This window comes from Agelaius tricolor, unplaced genomic scaffold (assembly GCF_023055355.1).
Source record: "Agelaius tricolor isolate 1412-34295 unplaced genomic scaffold, bAgeTri1.0.p SCAF_46, whole genome shotgun sequence".
NCBI lineage: Eukaryota > Metazoa > Chordata > Aves > Passeriformes > Icteridae > Agelaius > Agelaius tricolor.
In genome coordinates this window covers 3,479,475-3,503,960 of record NW_027269306.1, presented here as the reverse complement: position 1 = coordinate 3,503,960, position 24,486 = coordinate 3,479,475, and the positions used below count along the sequence as shown (strand labels likewise).

General features: G+C 38.8%; 1 protein-coding gene across 2 annotated transcripts in view; it reads right to left on the bottom strand.

The window, feature by feature from the left end:
- Positions 1–1,162: 1,162 nt before the first annotated feature.
- The window catches only part of METTL15 (methyltransferase 15, mitochondrial 12S rRNA N4-cytidine), a 78,857-nt gene continuing 55,533 nt past the window's right edge, over positions 1,163–24,486 (bottom strand). For both annotated transcript variants that reach the window (XM_071455243.1, XM_071455242.1), the window contains exons 4-6: positions 11,573–11,764; positions 8,782–8,960; positions 1,163–1,719 (exon numbers count right to left, since the gene is read on the bottom strand). In XM_071455243.1, the coding sequence (XP_071311344.1) occupies positions 1,274–1,719; positions 8,782–8,960; positions 11,573–11,764 (817 nt within the window). In that variant the 3' untranslated portion in view covers positions 1,163–1,273. The remainder of the gene's footprint in view (positions 1,720–8,781; positions 8,961–11,572; positions 11,765–24,486) is intronic.

Sequence of the window (24,486 nt, the reverse complement as noted above, 5' to 3'; positions counted from 1 at the left end):
TACAAAGAGGATGCTTGGTGAAAGTCAAGTTCAGAATGATCCAGTCAGTTGCTCAGGAGCCAGTGTAGTGGTCATTAGGCTGAATCAGAAACATCATTTTTTTTTATTCTACCAACCAAGTTTCAAACATCACAAATGAAATCCTGGTACCAATTTGATTGTCTAAATTAAGACTTTTTCCTGAAGAGATGAGTCAGAGGTCAAAGAAGTTGAAACTTGTACTATTTTCCATTCATTTGTAGCAAATAAAACTAGAAAACCAGTGGTCTCTTAAGATAAAATATAAACCACAAACTAAATTTAATTCATAGTAACTAAACAAGAAATTATGTTGAATGTTCTACAGCTGAGTATAGCACCCAAACAGAAAGCTAGTGTTTAGAGTGGGCCTTTCCTAAAATAATTGAATACTTACCTCTTAATAAATGATCACCAGCAAAGGAGAATACTTCATAAGGCCCACAACACTGCTTTTTTGATGGGTTAATTATAATTCCATCAGCACCTAAAAGTTGAAGATGATCTGTGCACAGGAGTTATGGCTGCAGGAAGAAATTCAGATGATCAAGTACAAATCTGACTGCTTTACTGTAGCATCCAAATGCCAACAGTGGATTTTTAATAACCCTTTTTTCACCCCCAAGATACATGTCTTAGTTATCATTAAACAACCAGGTGATCACTCAGACATAAATACTTACTTTAAAAAAGCTAAGAGTCCATTTACAAATTCCTGGACAGAACATGGCACGCTGATGTCACTTTATGTCAGAATTACCTCTTATTCCAATGGCATTCATGCAACAAGTTAGCTGGGATACAGAAACAGATATATAAACAATTCTTAGGTTAGTTTAAACTTCCTCTAGACTAAACCAGACATCTGAATCAGGTGTGTGAAATCCACCCCCATAAAAACACATCTCAATTCACTACTGAATTTATACTCTTAATGCCAGGATTTTGAAATTAATCTTAAGGGAATACTATAAATACATCAAACCTGCAATTTTTATAAACTTGGTGTTTGATGCTCTTTTAAAAAAAGATGTCTTTTTTGTATAATTAGTGACACCCACTTATATGCATTTTGTTTACATTTTCATGCTCTATACTACTTCCTAACCAAAGCACAAAGAAGGACAAAGGTAAGAAAGAAATCTTTTCTCACAGCCTTCCTTTTATTTTTTCAGTTTGAACATATCTGTCCAGTTAGCATTCTGGAAAACAGAATTTCAGGAAATGACACAATCATGTAATCATATATTTTGGGTTAGAGTTTAATAGCAGCTCTTAGCTTGGCCGACCTTCCTCTTGGGTTTGTTTCAATATCCTTGGCCTGGGGTGTGAGAACTTTTTTCTGTAAAGAAATCCACTTGGAGTTGGATTTTCCACAGGGAGATCCTTGTGTGCCTTCTCCTTTGGAGGCATTTTTCAGAGCCTGTCTGATCTTCTGCTTTGAGCCAAGGTTGTACTTCTCTGTCATGTCAATGCCATGAAGGAAACGTTTGATGATTCGATCTTCCAGGGAGTGAAAGGACAGGGCTACAAGGCGACCTCCAGGCCTCAGGAACTTCTCAGCTGTCTTCAGCCCTATCAGGAGTTCATGGAGCTCATCATTCACAAATATCCTCAGGCCTTGGAAAGTTTTAGTAGCAACATGCACAGGTCTCTGAAGCAAGTCCTTCCGTGCGTAGAGCGCTGATGCTGGAAAAGCACCTGTCACACATTTTAAAATATGCATGTTAATAACTTAATAGTTCTACATCTTGGCATCCACTCGTGCAAGATGACTTTAAAGGAGAGCATAGTCAAAACTGAACCTTGACTAGTGAGCTTCCTTCTTTATAATACATCTTTATTTTATGTTTTGAATTCATATCTCTGGACATAAAGCCTATTAAACTAAGATGCTTTGTGGTTGGGTTTTTTTCCCTAGAATCTTTTAGAGAAGTTCCTTCTCCAAAAGCACCACCAATTGAAACTAAAAACTAATGGCTGAAATCCAGATAAAGTAAAAAAAAGATAGGACAGACAAGCCTCACTTTACAGCTCAGCGTAACCAATGTCAGTTTGGAATTTGTGGTTGTGTTACACTTTTAAGGAAAAAAAATTAATATACAATGGACACAGTCTTACCTGTGGCTTCCAGATAACTGCATTTCTTCACAGGCTGAAGACAATGTCTACCTGGCAATAACTATCTTTCAATGAACTACCTGAAGTTTAAAAGAGGTATCCTTGTCTGGAAACAGAAATTGTTGAACACTACACCTGTGTTTCTTCAAATGTTCACAAAAACCCCTTGAGAAATTTAGAAAATGCAGCTGACACTGCTTTGTTTTCACGTGCCTACACAGCAGAATATGTCAAGGTTTGTCAGACCTAAAATCTCCAGATTAAATATTTTTTTTAGTTAGATGCACAAAACTCCCTCTTCCTTTACCCAAAATTCTTATGAGTCAAAAAAGTTTTTGCAGAGACTGAAATTTTGATAGGAATTTTAATATATCAATATTTAATGTATTTTAAGCTTGAACTTTCATTACATGGATACAGAACAAAAAGCTAGAGAAGCCTGATTTGATGGATCAGAGGAACTAAAGTGCAATATCTGTGAAACTTGAGTAAATTTATCATCTATTACCTAAGTGACCACAGGAGTCTGGTAAAGATAAATTGAATAAATCATGCTAACACATAAGTGGACAGTTATTTTTCTAAACAAGAGGCAATACAATTGGTATGTATGCATTAGAATGCCCCAATTTCATGTCAGTGCTAAGTTACAACATAATGAAGCAAAGGGTTTGAAGTAAACACAGCTCACAATCAAGTAACTATTATTCTACATAGTGAAGTCAAAGAGGGCAATACCGTACCTCTGAAACTAGTTGTCTAAAGTCAAATTTGCATGGGTGATTGAAAAATATTAATAGAGATATCATTACCCATGAGAGGCTCACACAGAAGAATTTATCAGTGCAATTCTTGAGGCTTTTAAAGATAAGATTTTACTTATGTCAGAAAGCCTAAGCGTTCACAAAGCATATCACAAACACAAAAGCAATCTCAGTCTTCAGCAAAGACAGAGGAAAATAATGGGATTTTAAAAGTCAATTGGTATTAACACAGCTATTTTCACATATGCTATGTCCCTAAGATATGTTTCTGCATAATTCATTTTCCTACCTACCTTGCTCCTCTGATCTCCAAAGCTAACAGCTCCTAAATTCACTGAAGAGACCCCGCTGTAGTTGTGGCTACTTCCAATCCTTATAGTCTGAATGCTTCAAGACACAAAGTGGCAACAGGATAGACTTGTCCCAGCCAAGGAGTACATGTGTATTTGTGGTCTGAAGCTGTCTCACCAAACAATAAATAGATGCAGCCTGCAGGAGTGAGGCTTTTCCATCATTTACCAACTCCAGAAAAAGCTACACTAACTGGTCAATGTAATTCCTGTCCCTGAGAACATAACCTTCTGTACTGACCATGAACCACAAACAGAATGTGTGCTCTCATTGATGAGGTCACAAAGCTTGTTTTGATGAGAGACCTCAATTAAAAGGAGAGCTAAAAGGCACAGAGCATGAGGGTTCCCAAGAAACCCACACCAAGCTCGTGCCTACTGGCATAGCCTCTGTTTCCATGTCTCTTTGCACACCTAAAAATGGGTTCTTTGAGAATGGACCCCTTAGAACAGCCACTGAGTGCCAGCTGTGTGTGATGAGAACTGTCTGATAGCCTAAGGAACACCGTGCTAGGCAAAATAAACACAACTTGGTTTAAAGGTCCAGGAACAGCCACCAGCACTGATAGGATGCTCACAATTATGGAATGAATCAGATTAGAAGAAATTCTTCCCTTTGTGGGTGGGGAGGCACTGGAACAGGTTGCTCTGTAGATTCCCCATTCCTGCAAATGTCCAAGTCCAGGCTGGACAAAGCTTGGAGCAACTTGGTCTAGAGGAAGGTGTCCCTATCCATGGCAGGGCAGCATGGGCTTTAAGGCCCCTTCCAACCTAAACCATCCTATCCATCTAAATTCAACTTCAAAAGGCTTTGTAAAAATGTAAATGGACAGAGGATGCTGGTATCTGGGCAGGTTTTCATTGGTCTGCTCATCAACACTGATATTTTGCAACTGCAATGCTGAACAGAGGAGTAAAACAACAGTGACACTGAAGCTATTAGCATGACTAGCACACTAACAGGTCTTTGGGAGGTTCTTCCACTAATCCTGCCATGGCTGTTGAGTGCAGCTTCCTCCTACAATAACCTTCTGTGACAATTAACTCTGACATTAATTTACCACTATGAATAATTTATCACACACTGAAGAAAAATTAATTAAAGCCCAGATATATTCTGTAAGTATAACACAACCTTACATGCCTCAGTTGAACACACACAAAGAGCACTGCAGCTCCTATAATAAAGCACAGAATACTAGTATTCAGGAAATTGGTAAAGAAATGCAGCCACTTTGCAGTTTTATGCAACTGAAAGCAAAATCAAACTGTTTACATGTTCAAAGACTTACTGGTCTACTGTCAAAGGCTGGGATTAACTCATAAAGGTAATCTCTGGTTATTCTAATCTGATTATTATTACATATTAAATGTAATTCAGGAAATTGGTAAAGAAGTGCAGCCACTTTGCAGTTTTATGCAACCAAAATCTCCCAGACTACAACCAAAATCAAACTGTTTACATGTTCAAAGATTTACTGGTCTACTGTCAAAGGCTGGGATTAATTCATACATGTAATCTCTGGTTATTCTAATCTGGTTGTTATTATTATATATTAAATTTAATTCAGAAAATTGGTAATGTTTGCTATTATATATTAAATGTAATTCAGGAAATTGGTAAAGAAATGCAGCCACTTGGTGCAGTTTTATGCAACCCAAACCTCCCAGACTAAACCCAAAATCAAACTGTTTACATGTTCAAAGACTTACTGGTCTACTCTCAAAGACTGCAATTAACTCATAAATGTAATCTCTGATTATTCTGATCTTTTAGATATTATAAAATGATATATTAAATAAAATATATATTAAATGTGATTTCTGTCACACTGGTCTTCAGCTTTTTAGCCAAGCCAATAGATTCTGATCTATGTTCCATGAGTTCCATGAAAAGGTGATAGGGTGAAAAATTCTCCTATCACTCTTACTCCTCTAGTTCAGTTAAATCAAAATCCCTTTGTGCTTTCTACTCAGGCACATCACTTCTCACCCAGGCCCCTCCAGTTACCAAGACACTTGAAGAAAATCCTTCCTGGTAACTGGCTGTTCAATGCACAAAAACATTTTAAAAATTCAAAAAAAAAATCTGTATGGGAAGCTTGCAAAGTGAATTTCATTCATAAAAACACCACGCTTCTGGCTAGATGACTGCTTTGGAATCCCAGTGAGAGAAATATCCATTTTTAGTTTCAGGATGCCCTGATGATAGTTACACTTCAAAAAAATCTAATAGGCTCTCACACTGAAACGTATTGAAATTGGAAAAGCTTGTGAATGGAGTTAGCAGTGTGCTGTGCCTGTCAATAGGAACCATGCAAGTCCCCAGAGTGTGAGGGAGTGGGAGAGTGTAAGAATGAATTCAGAGCCTGCACCTGTTGGCAGGAATTTGTCTGTTGAATTAGCACTGCATTTAATAAGTTGCTGTGACGCAACCAATGTCCTTTTGTCTGGGCTCCCTCAGCACAGTGCTAATTCTCACCCAGCTGAAATGCAGGCAATATTACAAATTCCAAACTGATAATTAAAGCCTGTAAAAGTGAGCCGGTCTGAAAGAAATTGATTTCACCAATTGAAGTTCTCTTAAATTTTGAACATTTTTTTAACATGTCATCATCAACTCCTTTCAAGATAAGGCCAGATGATCACATGATCTCAAAATCGTTTGTTCATAGATTATGTACCTAAATAATGCTCAGAAAAAATAAGTTTTGAACAAAAAATAATAGATAAAAGGATATATTGCCCCCTGAAAAGAAATCAAAATAGACCATTAGTTGCACAGGAAAAGCATATGAAAATTACATCCTAAAAAACTTCACCATTTTTAATGAGTTTTCCTGCACATGCAGTCAGAGCTAGTATTTCCAAACAGCTCAATGAGGTACAACAACAGACATGAGGAAGTGCCTCTTAATCAACTTTCACACATCTATTCACTACTCTTCAGCTAAGAACTGCTGATTTTCACTATTTACAGAGCACTCAATGCTGCAAACAGCTCTGTGAAAATTACAAACAGTGAGAAGAGTTCCACTGTGCTGCAGGAGAAGATGCTGTTCCCCAAACTCTTCCTACTGCAGATTCCACAGCTCCTAGAGATCTTATTTAACCAGATCAGAAGCCTTTTGGATAATATTTATAAACACCAGGAGCAAGACCAAATTTTTAATGCTGTTTTGTTTCCTTGGGTTTTTTTTAAACTACATCCTTCACCTTTATCTCCCAATGGATTAGGAACTGCAACACAAGTTCTAAGCTTTTGGAGGGTGGTAGGAAAGACCAGACATCTAGCATTCTATCAAAAGAAATTAAATTTTCCAAGCTCAGGTTAGTCCAAGTCTAGATCCACTGTAATTCTGATGATCAGCTGGACCTTAAGATAAAACTTGGGAGCTCTGGAACATCTGAAGCCACAGTAATCAATAAGAGGAGAAAGAAATACAGGCACTACACAGATTCTCAGATGCTGACACCCAGCTTCATTGGCTAGATTCTTTTGCTTGTGTTCTGGTTCCTATACCAGGCAAAAATGATGACCCTGCTCTGGAAGATAATCAGGCTTGCAGAGAATCTGCAAAATCTAAAATGCAAGATTTTACTATTCTAATTAATATTTTATTTTTTAAAAGACATAACATTTAACTAATAGGTCATAAATCTTACTCTGGTCAAGTCCTGTATTAGTCAGTGGTTTTTTGGGCTGTGCCATCAAGAGGTTCCTGTAGCTGTGGTCTCTGGCACTGTAGCTCTGGTTTATCCCAATAACTTCACCAATATAATTCCATGTAAGAATACATGTTAATTACAGATGATGAATGAATCAAAATATATCACAATTATGAAAAATTTCCTTAAGGTTTTTCTTAATCAGTTCAAAAACTGATAGGATCCACCACAGTGCTTCCTTACTGGATGAACCAAATTAAAACTGGAGGAACTTTTATGCAAACAGGGATCAGTGTAACAGCTCTAAAATTTTTACAATTACTTGTGTACTCCCAGAAAAGCACACCAAACACACATATTTATTGTCTTGGCAGATGTGTGCTGGACTCATTGTTTTTTGGCATGTACACTACCTGGTGCATACCTGACTTGTGGATCAAGAACCTCTTCAAACAGAGCGGGGAATTTAAAGTGAGGACAAAAAAAAAATCCCTCTCATGGTCACAGCAAGGGAGCATCAACTGCTGGCTCACATGCAGCACATTAAACATGAAGGGATCTCCAATTGCTGCCTTGCATACACCTGTATTTTCATTCCCTTACTTTCAGCTATGGCACCAAATTATTTCAGAATTACTGAGTTGCTTGTGTGTAATATGTTATATCTTTAGCACAGTGAGACAGTTGCTTCCAGCTCAGGGGTAGTACATTGTCTTGTCAACACTTTTTCAAAAAGCATGGAATATATATGACAAAGCTCACAATTGTTATTTCAGGATATTGCGAATGATGACATTAAAAATTTAAAAGTTTATAAAAGCCTCATAGTGCTTTGTCTCTTTTATTTTATTTTTTTTAAGATTGGTTATATTCACTGTATTTAGAGCAGGGGCTTACAACAGCAAGAAGTGTCTTCAGGTCCTTTTATCATATCAGCTAAACTTTGAGCCTTGGTTGACTGGACTAAAGTATCCTGACTTCCACAAATCCAGACTTTCCAATTTCTCCATCATTAAATTTAAGTGCCTTAGACTTCCAGTTTAAGTAATACAAGTTCTTAAGAACACCATGAAATTTTTGATACTCTTCAAGATACCAATGAAATATTTTACACAGTTCTTTAGCAAATGTTAAATTTGGATTAGAGTTTTCAAGGTCTGTATTCAAAGTCAGCAGTTTAGACTTAGTTATGACAAGATGTAGTGATTTTCATCATTTGGGTAAAGTAATAAAAACATAGTGATGCTACATATAATGTTAATGACCAGGATTTGTGTCTTATGAAAATTTTTACTTGAGAAAACAAACATAAAGGTTCTTGATGCAAGCACTGCTCCTGCCTGACTGCATTTTCTTCCAGCTGTTTACAGTGAGGAGCAAGGAAGATGAGGTGTTTCAATGGTCTCTTCAGGCTGATCTAGTTGGCATGCACAAGTTGAAGCAAGCCATGTATTGCTTTGTGCTTCCTGATTCTTTAGAAAGACAGAAATGATCTGATTTTACTGGTAATTGGAAACTGCCACGGTACCTGCCCTTGAAATATTAAGATACAGACACTTAAAACTAGGACAGATATGACATATCTGATATTTGAAAGGATCAATAGCCAGGATAAAGAATACCCAAGGCTGCTGTCATTCTGTGGTGGACAAAATGATAAATCACTTTATGTTAAATCTATTATTGAACTAATTGTCAAATTAAAATACAAAAATAAAAACATAAAAAAAATAAGAGAGCTGACATCAGAGCAGAAGGGGCAGGATTAGACCCTGCACCACTCCAATACAAATAGATCCCTCTGGGACTTGGTGGGGATTAATATTTCCTTCCCTCCTGTGCAGAATTAATGAGGGTACCTGCCATGATGCTGGCCAGCTGCCTGGTGCTGGTGATGGGGTAGATGCTGCGTGCCTGCACGATGGCAGAGGCGATCCTCCCGGCGTGCCTCTCCTCGCCGTACGCGCTCAGCACCGCCGCCAGCGCCCGCCGGTCCAGCGCGTTCACCACATCCGCGGCCGTGGCCATGCCGGGGCACCTGCACACACAGCAGCCCATCAGCCCAGTGAGTGCCCCCAGGTCAGCGGCCATCCACCAGAGGTGAGCTTCCATGGAGCCACAGACACAGACAGACACACAGACACACCGTGCACACTGCCTGGGTGGGATGCACAGTGGAGGGGGCAGCGCTGTGGAAACACCTCGCGCCTTGCACATCCCCTTCTCTCGCTGCTCGAGGTGGAGTTTGCTCCCTAACTCCAGTTAGAACACTCTTAACTACCTAGGGTTGCTATAAACCATGCTTTTGCCTTTTGAACCCATTTCTCTCGCTGGTCTAAGTGGAGATTGTTCCCCAACTTCAAGTAGAACAGTTTTGACTTCTAAGTGTTATCACAAACCATGCTTGCACCTTTTACATCCCTTTCTCACTGCTCTAGGTGGAGTTTGCTCCCTAACTTCAGTTAGAACAGTTTTAACTTCCAAGTGTTCTTATAAACCATGCTTCTGCCTTTTAAATCCCCTTTTCTCACTGGTCTAGGTGGAGTTTGTTTCTTAACTTCAACTAGAACAGTTTTAACTTCCAAGTATTATCATAAACTATGCTTAAGAGTTTAGAATAAAGAATTTATTGTATGTTTTCTCTGATTAGTAAACCCACAGATGATGTTCATAAAATACCCTGAACTATTTCAGTAGCCAAGTGACAGAGATGTAGATACATAGACTGAAGGCTTACACTGTTTAAATTGTAGTGAGTCCTGTAGTTCATATGACTAGGTAATTCCTGTTATCTCAGGACAGTATTTCTATATAGGCTCTTATGCCTTTTAGTGAAAAGTAACGTTAAATTAAGAATAAATATATTCCAGTATCGTGCTAGGATGAAAATTATGTGTGACCTTTCTCTTTAGCCAGATTTAGAATATAAACTTGCCTCTTACAGGTTCATTTCAGCAACCTTGCACAATATGTTGTCTTCTAGCCAGAACTGATTTCAAGGATCTTTTATTTCAAATCTCCTGATATGAAAACAATTGCTAATGAAGATAATTAAACATTACTTTTCACTAAAAAGCATAAGAATCTATATAGAAACACTCTCCTTAGATAACAGAAATTACCTAGTCATATAAACTACAGGACTCACTACAATTTAAATAGTGTAAGACTTCAATCTATGTATTTACATCTCTCTCACTTGGCTACTGAAATAGTTCAGGGTATTTTATGAACATCATCTGTGCGTTTACAAATCAGAGAAAACAGACAAACTACCTAATAAATTCTCCTCTTTGCTTTCAGGCATTTTTTAGTCCCCTGCAGTATCTTACAAAAGATAAAAAAACTTGGAGGCAAGTAGTATCATAGCAACAGCCACAGTGTAAGGGTTTTGTTATGCCTCAGGTACCCTTTGTTCTGAGGCTCCTGTTCTGTGTTTGTTTTCTCACGATGCATCCGAATTACACGTAAGCCTGGAGTTCAGATTCCTGGAATCTGAGGACTGAATCCCAGGAGAACCATGGGAGCATTTTGCACAAGACCAGAAAAAGCAAGTATCATGAAATTGCTGTGTTAAAATTTAGCATTAATATGGTAAGCTAATTCCTTAGAAATTGAGGCTTCCCATTGGCTCTTGCGGGCAATGAGAGAACAAATGGCATTTCTTAAGACACCACATTCATCAAAACACCAAGAAAAAATTGCCCTTCTCTGTCATGTAATGTGTCATGAAACTACAGCCATCACCCAGACAAGACAGATCGTTGGTTGCTCGTGCAAAAAGCAGAGTGCTGCAGAAATACATCAGGTTGTCTGAAAATGAAAAACACTGCATAAGTGGAAATTATCACTCCACGACTAATTTTCATGCTCTTGAAAGTACTGAACACCAATCCAAATTTAAATACAGGTGATTTACTCAGTAACCATTAATTTGACATTAAAGTAAGCCTGATGTGCTTCCTACACAAAGAGAAAGGAAGTTATAATTTTGCTGAACAGAACTTACAACAAACACATGGGCATGAAAGAGAACATCACACCAGCATGCTACAAGCAATGTGGCTATCTTATTTAACCTAGCAGATAGAATCAACAGGATTTTATTTATTTATTTATTTTTATGATGTTCCTTTCACAGAGAAGCAACTGGATCAAATGATCATTGCACGAAAGAGGGATGCTGCTCCTTTTCTGAGGGAGCAGCTGGACCTGCTCCAGTGAAGTTTTCACAAACAGCAAGTGTGGCAGAAAAGGAAAGGGACTGCAGCAAGAAGTTGTGAGCCTGCAGATCAAGTACAGGCAGAGAAACTGTGGAAATAACAGGCCTCTGAAAGAGAGATGTTCCTGTAACTGTGTACCACATGCTCCAAAAATGCTACCATTTAAAGGTGCAGTTACTAAAACATTACTGGTTTAATCACTCACCACTGGAACCTTCCCCTCATCTCAAAGAAGGCAAAGGCAACAACCAGGGCTGAGCACTGAGACAGAAAAAAGCTTTTTGGCAAAAGACAGACAGGACACTCATGCAGTATCAGATGTGGTTTGAGGATAAGAATTCTCCATTTTAAGAGGAAAGGAAATGCACAGGGGTTGCACAGCAGCCAGCTTTTGAGGTTCAAGAAGAACTGTTCTATTATAGCATACCTGTCATGATCCATCCTCATGTCCAAGGGCCCATCCTTCTGCAGGGAGAAGCCTCTTTCAGGTGTGTCTAACTGCATGGAAGAACAGCCAACATCCAGGAGAACTCCATCCAGAGTGCCTGGCTCAACCCCAGATGAGATTAACAAAGCCTCTGACTGGCTGAACCTTCCCAGGAGAGGCTGAAGCTGGTTCCTGTAAGAAAGGAACAAATGAATAGCCCCAAGTTTAGTTATAACAACGCCATCTCTCCCCCTTGCACAGCAGGAATTAGATAACAGCACTCAACTTGGCTCAGAAGCAATAGGGCTATTCCCCAAGTAATAGTTTATGTCTTTTCTTATGCCAACATTGAAAACTGGTCCAGAACACCCCTCAGTGGCTGCTTTAGCTTTAACTCTTTACTCTTTTCCTGCTTTATCTGAAAGAAATAGAAAACTGACTAAAATTTACTTTTTTCAGTGTGCAGGAACTGAAGAGGACACCTTGAGCAGCAATGTCCTGACTACTGAAGTACCTGCCAAGGTGCAGAAAAGAAAGAAAAGATCTAGAGAAGCAGACAAAATGGAACAAGAGGGCATGACCCTGTGGTTTGTATTTACCCAGCAGGAAAACAATTCCAAGTTTCTGCCATGGGACCAAACACATTTTTGGTGGCATTTTTCATTTTAAAGATAACTTGGAGAACGAGGTGCACTCAATCACAAGCAGGCAAAACCCTCAGTGCATTTTGGATTTAGGCACCTGATGACTGCAGAGAGTGGTTTAACATGCACTTTTGTGCTTACTGCTCTTTCTTGGATTCAAAGTGGTTGTTTCTTAATGTTCCCAGGCTGACAAGGAAAAGAGGAATGGCAAGGGAGGAGAGAACACACCTTGGGCACACAGACATGTGTGTCCAACCACACAGAGCTCAGCCAGTGCTGGGACAATGCTCAGGATGGAATTCCTGGGGTGTCCTGGACTCTGTGATCCTGGTGAGTCTGCTCCAGGATGTGATTCCATCATCTCTGAGGTTTCCATTGTTCCCTTGGGTATCTAATCCCAAACTTCTGGGTTTCCCCTTTATATAAGGTGGCTTACAATTACACAATTTATTTTATCTGTCTCTCAAAATCTAAATGGATTTCACAGACTTAGAAAGATTCATCAACAAACTGCTGCATTTTTAAGCAGTACCTGAAAAACAGAACACATTTCTGGAAGCCACGGCCTCCATGTGGAGAGGAAACGCTCCATTAAAAGGAAGAATCCATTAAAAGGAAGACCCTTATGAATCCAACCACATGGAAGAACACTCAGCTACACCAGGATCTCCTCATCAGAGCAGAACAAATCCACCCAGTAAACACAGCCCAGAACCTGGGAAACAGTGTGAATGGACAATGTCCACCAGGGATATCATGATGGAGCACACAATGTGGAATTGGTTTCTCTCCAGCCCATAACTGAACACAGCTACTCAGCATAATAAGAACTGACAGCTCCTGAAAAGCACAACCACCCACTTTAGACACTTAAACCAATTTAAGCTACATAGTTAGAAAGTTTTGAGATTGTGTTTCCTCCCCAACATAATGAGGGGAATTTCCTTGAAAATGCACAGTGCTTTTTCCAACTGGGCACTGTTTCTACCTTCCTGACTCGTGCAAATAAATGAACTTTAAAATTCCATATGTGGGAGATGAAAATTAAATGAGACCTGGATAAAACTATAAATTGCCATTGTCCAGATCCCCAGCAGCCAGTAATCCATGTCAGGAGCTCTGAAGTAGTGCTCTGCCAACCCATCTGAAAAATTACTCTAAACATTTTTTTTTTATTGCTATAAATTTTCTTACATTTCTTTAAACAAGTCATAAATATGTGGATAGCTAAGATGTTTGTGACAGCTTTTGATTTGTGACCTGCCAAACTTTTGTGATTAGAAAAGGTTAATTAAAAAAAAGAAGTAAATTTTGAGTAAGTAGAAATTTACTCTTGGGTAGAGAGATGCTTCAGCTGGAAAAAAATCTGGAGCTTGCAAATAAAATAAAAAAAAAGATTGAGAAATGATTAGGTTGACATTTGATGTCAGTCTTTCAGCTGTGTGGAATTACAGCTTCTGTATAAAACATGTTTGTTATGCGTGTACGTTATGTGTACCAATGATGGATACAGGAATCCTGGTGATTAGAAATTATAATTAATTATAATATAAAATATTTTAGTATAAAATAATATTAATACATAATTTATAAATCCTCACTAAAACCAGCTGGTTTTTATGAGGTTGTAATGACTGTATTCAAGGGTCAGGCCAGCTCTCTGGATTCCTGTTTCCCTGTGGAACAGAAGACACAGTTTGAAGCATCTTGGCTATCTCATACCCTTCCACTAATCAAACCAAGTGCACAGCAATGAAAGATTTATCACCTTATGAAAGGAAACACAAATATCAACTCTTTTTTTGGTCAGATAGTAACGATGATAGCGATGAAAAGGCCTAATCTACTAGATTATAAGTATTTATTTGAAATAAAATATTTTACCAAGAGTTCAGAACATTTGTTAGAAGACAAAGAAACTCTCCCCTAGTCTACCATTCTTTATCTTTACATTCAAATAAAACCTGCCCATTACACACAGGACTTCTCAAAATATTCTTCATTTCCCCTCAACTTCCTTTGGAATTCAGGTTTTTATTTACGTGATCTGTAAATCCATGTTCCAGAAAAATCTCAAACAAATAATAAATAATGAACTCTTAAACTATGTTAAAAACCTTTATTTCCTACAGTCACATGCCTCCTGCTTTACCTAGCTGAGAAGATGTGCAGAATTCTTGCCCTTGGCTTGTTCAGCCTTCCAATGTTTTCTTTGGTCAAGAGAGGATTTATGTTCTATGACATGCTTACCTCGTGTGAAAATCTATTACCCTTTCTTGTCTTAATTTCTTGCAAAACCAGTGCTCAGTGGAAAAAGCAGGCAAGGTAAACCAAAGAACATCTGTAAACACCAAAAAAAACAGCCAAGCTTATAGTTCTGAGAAGCCTGAGAGGAGAGAGAGAGCACCTCAAAACATCACAGAGCAAGACTGAATGGGGATTTTCACCACTGCTGACACCTTGGAAAGCTGCTAGGACTACAAAGGGTCCCTGTAATCATTTTAGGCAGTCTTAGAAGGTTAAAATCTGACTAAACCAAGTTGCCTTGTTTAAGAGAAAAGATTTCAACTTGGTACTTGAGCAGCATTTTATATATACAGAATATTTTAGAAACATAAAGAAACTATGAAGAGCTTTTAGCTCCTCTCTCATAAATGGAGAAACAAGACTTGTAGGGTTTAATATTTAAGGACTTGAAGATACCATGTAGAAAGCTAAGACAATTTCAGAAACCATGGTCTGAGGATGTAAGAAAGCAGAAAATACCTGTCATATTAGGTCTCATTTGGGGGGGTGTGTATGGGGTAACAGCATGGCAATTTTTCAGCAAATTCCCAACTGCTACAGGCAAGCAATCTCTAACTTCTCAAAATATTCAACATGTTCACCCCCTCTTTAGTAATCTTGACATTCTACAAGAAAAATGTATGCAAGATTCCAAAAGAACACTGGGAATATGGGCAACCTGGCCTGCTTTAAAAAGAATTAAAAGTTATTCACAGCAACTAAGGTTGGGGGACCCCAAGAGATTTTCCTGTGCAACAACTTCAGAAGCTTGCAGAATTCTTGGGAAATAACACAGTTGGAAAATAATACAGAACCTTGGGTTCAGGTCCTTTGTTTAGGTCATAGCACCGTATTTTATTGTATTGTGACACGTAGCATAGTAATTCTGCTAGACAGGGCTTGATCCACACTTCTCAACACAGGAAAGAGCAGAATGAGAAAGAGTTCAGTGTCTCCTAAAGTATTACAGGCTCTGCAGGTTTCAGTTAATCTCTGGTATTCTACCATGCTTTATAAAAATATTTATTTCTCATTTTACTCAGTTGAGAGGGATCCACACAGCAAAAAAAAAAAAGTAAAGCACTAATGCAGCTTCAACAAAATAAATGGAATCTTTTCTCTCATCTATTTTCTCTTGATTGCCACAGACATTGACATGACATCAATCATTCAAGTAATTTCACAGAGATGTACAATGATGCTTTGATGGTGCTTCAGCATTTTTTTATGTTTATATAATAACACTTGCTCCTGATGTTTCACTATTGCTCCATTTAAAAATTCAGTGTATAAACACACGCCCATCCCTTGTCAGCAGTGAAAACTACATTTCACCCAAGCAGAACAAATGCTTTCTCCAGGAGAAGAGAAAACCAAGTTTTCCAGCCAATTCTTGGCACTGCACACCAAACAGGGAGACCAGTGTGGTGCTTGGATGCAGTGACTGCACTGGGACTGCCATCACGGTGTGATGGTGTTCACAGGGGTTCTTGGATGAGGGAAGAGATGAGGATCTGACCCCATGTTTCAGAAGGCTTGATTTATTATTTTATGATATATATTACATTAAAACTATACTAAAAGAATAGAAGAAAAGGTTCTCATCAGAAGGCTGGCTAAGCTAAGAATAGAAAGGAATGACAACAAAGGTTTGTGGCTCAGAGAGCTCGAGCCAGCTGGGCTGTGATTGGCCATTAATTACAAATAACTCTATGAGACCAATCACAGACCCACCTGTTGCATTCCACAGCAGCAGATAACCATTGGGTACATTTTGTTCTGAGGCCTCTCAGCTTCTCCGGAGGAAAAGTCCTAAGGAAAGGATTTTCCATAAAAGGATGTCTGCGACACTCAGGGGGTGAAGCAGCCGCAGCTGTGGTGAGGACACTGGCACAGACCTGGTGTGACACTGCCTCACCTGCCTGAGGTCACCCACAGCTGTCATTTTCACTCCTGGCTGCACTGCCCCAGGCACACCCAGAGGCAAACTGTGAAACATTCCAGCCATAAAGCCCAGCAAGTTCCAGTGCTCCTGCCTGGGAACTGTGGTGTGCTACTGCAACATCCCTCTCAAAAAATGTGCCTGAAAATTGCAAAAATCTTTACATTGCCTTTGCCAAATGGAAATTTGGCAGGGTTTTCATGCCTGCCAAGCGTTTTGGTTTGCATGGCCTGGTTTGGGCAGTGGGGGGCACAGAGGTGGCTCCTGCCAGAGGCTGCTGGAAGCCTCCCCTGTGCCCAGCAGAGCCAGTCCCTGCTGCTGGCCAAGGCTGGGACAGGGACAGATGCTGGGAATGCCTCTGGGATAACAGATTGAAGAAGAAATCAAAGCAAAGCTGGGGGCCACTTTTAATTCCAGACAGAGAAGAGGAGGAGGAGGAGGAGGTGAGAACACGAGAGGCAAAGCCCTGGAGACACCAGGGGCAATGGGAAGGAGGGGCAGGAGGTGCTCCAGGGGCCAGAATCCCACCTGGGATTCCTCTGCAGACCCTGGGGGTGATCAGGGTCAAGCAGCTGAGCCCTTGCAGCCATTGGGATCTAGGGGGGGATGCAGAGATCCACCCACAGGCCATGGACATCCAGGGGGATGCAGGATCCCCAGGGGATGCAGGGATCCCCGGGGGGGATGCAGGGACCCACCCCCAGCCCATGGCAGAGGTGCCCAGATAATTTCTCCTGGTTCTTATCTCAATCCATGAACCCTTTGTTAAATTTTCTCTCCTCTGTCCAGCTGCAGAGAGGTGTGAGTGGCTTTTGTAGGTGCCTGGCATCTAGCCTGGTGAAGCCACAGCACCAAGAAAAAAAGGGAAACCAAAAACTGTGGCATCCATCGCCTTATAAACCAACTGTGTCATTGCATTTCTCGTTTTATATAAAAATAAATTACAGATCTATGGAAAGTCAGGTAGATACTTGAGAACTAACAACTCAGTCTAGGCTGTGTTTCGTGCAACAAAATTACAAACTGAAATCTCAGCCACTGATTAACAAAGGCCTGAGAACTGGAAGAAGCATACATAAAAAGCAGTTTCCATAGAACCAAGTTTAGATTTTCAAATTTGAGGGCTACAGTGATAACTTTACTCTATCTGAGGATCCCTGAAATGCCATTTCAAGTATTTTTAAATTGGTCAACTTTTACTTACCACATATTCCCACTTAAGAGCAGAGAACATTTAAAAGGCATGCATACATTTGAAAAGTCAGCTACTTCTCTCCATATAACCTGAAGACATCACACCAAAAAAATTCCCAACAAAAAACAATCCCCCCTTTTTGTAAGGACTTGTAGAGCACTGAGCACCTTACACTGTCAGAAATGTTATCCCAGGAGTGCCTTTCTGTGCCTCCTCTTGCCAGCTGAGTGTCCTTCTGACACCAACCTCATGGATTTGGTTATTTCCTGCTTCACTTCTTCCCCTCCAGCTCCCAGGAAAATTTCCCCTTCTCCTTCCTCTGCCACCTTCTGCCAAGTGATGCACTCCCTTCACTCCTCCTCTGCCATGGGCACCAAATAAGCCCAAAACTTAATTTAGAGGTTTAATGTCAGAAGTTTGTAACAACCTCTCAAGCACACCTGCTCCAAACAGAGTGCTCACTGTTTAAATGCTCATTTTTCTTTCTTTATGAAGTCTGGGCTCCACTCTTCTGTCCAGGAACACAATTTCAGCAAAAACTGCTGGAGAAGACACTGTTCCAACTAAAGGAAAAGATATAGCTTGTAAACCAAAAGCACAAACATCAAAGATGGTTTCCATTGAGTATAAATCCAAAATCTGGCCATATTAGACATCTTCCACAGCAGGTATACTCAATCTCATTAAAATAAGTATGAAAATTTAAGTTCATAATGAACAATTTGTCCTGCTAAATTACAGATTAAGGATGCAATTCTTTTTCTGGGAAAACCAAAGACTAACAGAAAAAGACAATGGAGGCAAATTTCAAAATGACACGTCTCACCAAAATTTGAAAAAAAAAGTATTTTTTGTTTCCTAAGTAACACAAAGTTTTGCTGCATAATAAGAGCAAACTTTATGCGATTGCATCTAGCCATTAAAGCCTTTGCTATAAAATATATATCATCATTATGAGTGACACCTTTACTACACAATATTTGTGGCACACATAATATGCTGCCATCATTGAGATGTGCAAAGAAAACCAAGCTGTCAGAATGATCTGCCTGTCACTCATAGGACATAACAGTTCAGAAAAGTCCTGGTTTCTCTGGGGATTTCATTGGGATCTCAGGTTGGCAGTGGCCACAAGCAGGAACAGCTGAGTTGTCATCATCATCATCATCACCACCTCGGGACTCACAAACACACAGTGACCCCCTCTTTATTGCCAATTTTAACCAGCCCAGCACAAACCAGATGAATCTGCCTGTTCTTTCACCTCTCCTTATAAACTACTACCACTGCAACAATTACTGCAAGAAGTTTTGTTGGACCTTTCTGCTGACAGTTTGCACAAACACTTTTAAAAGGTGAACATCCAGCTCTTCGCTCAAGTTGTAAGATTATTTGTTCACTGTAAGAAAACACAGCAAAGCAAGTTTTCTTAGAGTTGATCAATCTTAATAATGATATTCTTTTTCTATTGGCATCTTAAAAGACAGCTGGATAAAAACTGCCTCTCCAGTCCACAACAACCCACTCAAAAACTCACTCTTTCACTGGAGACACCATGGTACTTAATTGAACTCAAAAGCAATGCTGCTACTGGCCATAGAAGGAAGGAAGGAAAGTTCTGTTTCCATCAGTTACCCAAAGCCAGTAGAAAACAGAAAGAAATTCTGGATGTACACCAGCAGGTTGAAAGGTACAAATTAACACCAGGAACATAAAAGCTGAATATGAACACGTTGCAGTCCATGAAGGTAAGAACACTAAAATCTGTAGCAACAAGCATTGTAGACAGAATTTTTTCCAACATGCAGGAAAGGGGCAGATCTCTTTTCTCCAGGGTTAACACACAGTCTCAGAGCAATCTGAGAAAATTGTATTGAGTGTTGCAGATTGGAGTCAAGGCACAAACCCAGATTTATCACTCAGTCAGTTTTACTGATCAATTACTGACTAACTGTGATCAAGTATGTACAATGACCAAAATACAATATGCTACAGTCTAAAAAGACAAGAACTTGCCTCAGTTTTGTGTCATTTGTTAAATGAACAAAAAGTGTATTCCTCTAGTACCTGCTGTCCCCCACTGCAACATATCAGTTTCTGTCTATCTTAAATCAGTAATTTGTCACTGTGGTATTTTCTGAAAAATCCCTTCACCAGGATTTCTTCTCCTGGGAAGCTGGGAAGCTTCAGCTTCTCCCTGTTTTGCTGCTTTGCAATGTGATTTGGAGAATTGTTTACCCAGCATGTGAATTGTTTTAATTTAATGACCAATCCCAGTCCAGCTATGTCGGACTCTCTGAGTCTGCCATGGGTTTTTATTATCATTCTTTTCTAGCCTTCTGAGGTCTTCTTTCTCTTTCTTTAGTATAGTTTTAGTATATAGTTTCTTTTAATATGTAATAAAATAATAAATCAGCCTTCTAAGAACATGGAGTCAAATTCTCATCTCTCACCTCGTCCCAGGGACCTCACACCACCACAAATAATTAACTATCCTTTCTTTGACAAACCATTTCCTTGTTTGAAACAGTACTTAAACCTCAGAACACCTTCCTCTAAATACATCTAGCATCAAGAATTCATTTATTACAGATGAAACAAGTAACTTTTTCTTCCTTCCTGTTCTTCTTTTCTAAGCTGCGCCATAGAAGAACACATCTACAATTGGAATTGACTCTCACCTCAAGCACTAAACTCTCTGCCTGTCCCTTGGACAGCATCCCATGCTCCTAATTGTGGGGAGGAGAAATCAGAGAGGCAGAACACGAGAGAAATGCAAATTAGGACAGCAGGGAAATGGGGCATCACTCAGCCACAACTGCAGTTTGCTCTCCTGTGCCTTGGCTCACACCAAGTCTCACCCTTGTCCAGACAAGGCAACGTGAGCTCTGCATCAAATTACAAATTCCATCACATCATGGGCTCAAAAGACAGGCCAACAGGCAGTATTTTGTTCTCTGTTCCTTTCCCAGTGGCTTTTAGCATGCTCTTCTACCCAGCAGTGAACACCACCACGCATTAAGGTTCCCAGGACAAGCCCCGAATTTCACCTGCCTCTGGTCAGCTCACAGCCCACACGAATGAACCTGACATGCTTTGCCACACCTCTTAACTCCATGTCTTTCCACCTGCTGCCTTCTGGGGTTTCTGCAGTTCTCCAGAAAAAAAAAAAAGCTTCATTTTTTGCTGTATTAGGTAACATAGGCTAACATCAACAACCAAGAACCCACCAAGAATCCACCAATATACTGGCTTATTTTGATAAGTGATGAATAACTAGAGTGGCATGCTGCACCCACACATCCTTGTGGCACTGCACTGGTGAGATCATCTGAAATGAGATCAGAGTGACCCCTAAATTCAGGCAGAAAATCCACACCAGAAGATTGCTTTGCTTCCACTACTCACTCTCTACACAACTTTACCTTGTTAAATTGCACTTGTTACATCTGTATTTACCAACTCTGAAAATTGCTCCAAAGTATGAAACACTTTAAAATCAAAATTAAATCTATATTTGTTTCTCAGAACATTGCAATCCAATCTTGGGAGGAAAGTAATGTGCTTAATCCTACTAAAGATTATAACATGTATAATAATGTAATCCAACTAAAGATTATAACATGTATAAGAGTATAACTCTTCTAAAGATTATAGCATGCATAATAATGTAATGCTGCTAAAGATTATAACATGTATAACAATGTAATGCTGCTAAAGATTATAACATGTATAATAATGTAATGCTGCTAAAGATTATAACATGTATAACAATGTAATGCTGCTAAAGATTATAACATGTATAACAATGTAATGCTGCTAAAGATTATAACACGTATCTGCATAGTGAAAAGATATGTGTAAAATATTGTAAAGTATTTTTTTACAAGTAAAAAAAAAAAAAATCAACTTGTTAATCAAATGAAAACCTCCACAGAGTCATGATTTCCAAATCCTGCATATGCAAACTTAGGTATATCCCTCATGAAAACCTAAGTTAAATTTTGGAAATTAAATTTTGGAAATTAAATTTTGGAAAACTACCGAGGGTACACAAAAGATAATTATTATACATTACCAACTCTAGGAATCCTTTTGATCGAAAATGCTGTCTTTAAACACAAGTTGGCAGCCATTCACTTCCCCAGTGACCCTGACCTTTTTTCTAGTTTCAAAATGTCAATTTCAGAAAGGAATCATAACAATAAAACCAGTTTGCTCAGGAGCCATGAGCATCTTGGACACCACCAGTTAGCATCCATGTAGAATTATACAGACAATTCTATATTAAAGTCTCCTTCTGTTACTTCATTTATTAAGTAATAAATGTAATAATCTTATTACAAGGCTGTTATAATCCCAGCCTTGTAATAAGAGCTGGGAAATTTAAATTGCATTGCACCAGTGACAACCTATCCTGACATTCAGTGTTTCCTGCACTGACATTTTTACTTCATGCAACTCATGAAATGCTGCATTCAAATGAACTTCCCTCCTATAAAATGAGCATCCAGAAATTGTGCACATTATCTTTTAAGTCAATATCAGCAATAATAATTATTTTTTTACTGAAATACCCTAGTCCCAACAATGTTATTTTTTCTGCACAGAGACTACATGCAGTCTAATTACTTGCCACTGCAGATTACAACATAAAGTCTGAAGTTGTAAGTATTTGGAGAAGAGAACTTTCAATTGAATGATATTTGCTCCTGAACGGGCACATACAATTTTGACTTACTGCTCTGATTCTCTCTAATGGGAAAATATATTCAGTTGAGATACACTGGAAAAAAAAGAACAGAAAAGCACCCCTTTTGTGAAATAAGACAACATTCTGAGGGGAAAAAAAAAAAGCTGTGAGTCAGCTCTACCAAATATGCAAACATAATTTAAAAAGATACCATAAAGACACCATAGAGAAGTAGTAATATGGAAGTATAAAAGTGTGGCAGACCATGAGAACAGAAGCTGTTGCATACCTCCACCTAAAGCATCATGAGATATGATCCTTACAACTCCATAAACCAAAAAAAAAATTTGCAGCAAGTTTCTAACCTAGAAAGGGAAGTGTCAGTCCAGCTAAATTTGTTCTTTGTGCCCCAATAAAGGATGGCAAAGTTCCTAAAAGATTACCAAAGAGAAATGTGATGAGCTCAAAGCACCATGTGTGAAAATATGTACTAAATATGGTAAAAAAACCTTGAAAAACTGAAAAAAAACCCCCTTGCCTGAGCTGAAAGTTCATCACCTGGACATAACCATGAAGAAAAGGAGCAGCAAGCTTCATTTGGCCATATGAACAGCAAACAGCTGGGAAAAGAGAAACAAAACCCTACAATATGGAAGCCAGAAATCTCAATCGGAATAGAGAAGTATTTAAAATAGAATAGTAGGACTTCATCCAGAGTTTGGTATGACATTACAGGAGCCTTGTCTAAAACAGAAGAGCTCAGAGTGGAACTGGCACAGAGGAACTGCAACAGGATGAGCAGAAGAGAGAGATTATGAAAAGATTAAAAAACCCCAGACTTGTTTTGCATACAAAAAAAGGAGGGCAAGAATAGACGTCAATATTCTACAGCAAGTATTTTAAAATGCCAAGGAGAGAAAAGAGCTAAGAGATATTAATAAACTATTACTTCATTTTCTTCAATTAAAATTAAAATAGGTAACTGCTTTAACTGGAAATTTAAAAAAAAAGGTTTCAAATAATGAAAAATTGGACTCTGGAATAGCTGGAGCACTGCATATAGAACTCCTAATTACTTTTAAGATAGAGCACAGGGGAGGAGATTAAATTATGCAGTGGCTTATAACACCATGCAATTGGATTCAGTGCTGTAGAAGTCACAGCATGTTTATATTTGAACAGCTATTGTAATTCTCCTCTGAAAAGTTCACCCTGAAAATGTTTATGCAAACTTATCATGACATATACACATTACACATTTTACATGTGTATAAACATACTCCAACCTAAGAATAACTTACCCCTTAGGTATAAATGGTTCCTTTTATTTTTAGAAACCCCTTTACTGAATGTATAAATACAACATTGGCACTGAAAAGGCTTCTTTCTCTTAATTTTACCCAAATGAGTTACTGGGGAACTTTTAACCAAGCATAACCTTGATATTGACTGGCAAGTGCTATTTTCTGATAGAAAACTCAAAAAATACACTGCTCTCAGATAGATTTTTTTTAGCTTTTTTTTTTTTGATTCTTTAATTCAGAAGATGAGAAAGGAATTTCCAAAAGGAACTTCCAAACCCATTTGCTGCCACAAAAGAATAATTAGGATCCCAAGATCAACAACTTTTGATTGTTATTGAAGGAAGAGTTCAATAGTTCAAAAGTTGAGTGTCTGCTTTTCCATAGGGTGCAATAAAATAGTTTAAAGGCATTAACTTAATGTGATATAAAAGGAGATAAAAAAGAAACTCCCAAACAAAATCCCAAGGTGCTTTAGTGCTATTTTTAAGTATAATTCTATCCAAGTGGAATAAAGAAGAATGGGCACCTCTAAGAACATTTTAACCCTCTGCTGCATGGCTTGGGACTTGGTAGGCTGTATTTATTTCTCCATGCTCATCAGCGGGTTCCCATCTGTTTTGTAAAGCAGCTGATTAGACAGCTCAATTAGACAACTACTTTCTATTATGTCACTACAGGTTAAGGTCCTACAAGTAAAATAATTACAGGCAATTTTCACATCAAGCTGAATGCCCTTCCAGCTGCCAGAAAACACAACATGATCCTGACAGCCTTCAGAAAACAACTACAGTCCACTCAAGCGTTTGTTTAAACTCAAGCTTTCCAAAACCGGAATTCGGCAAGAATCCAT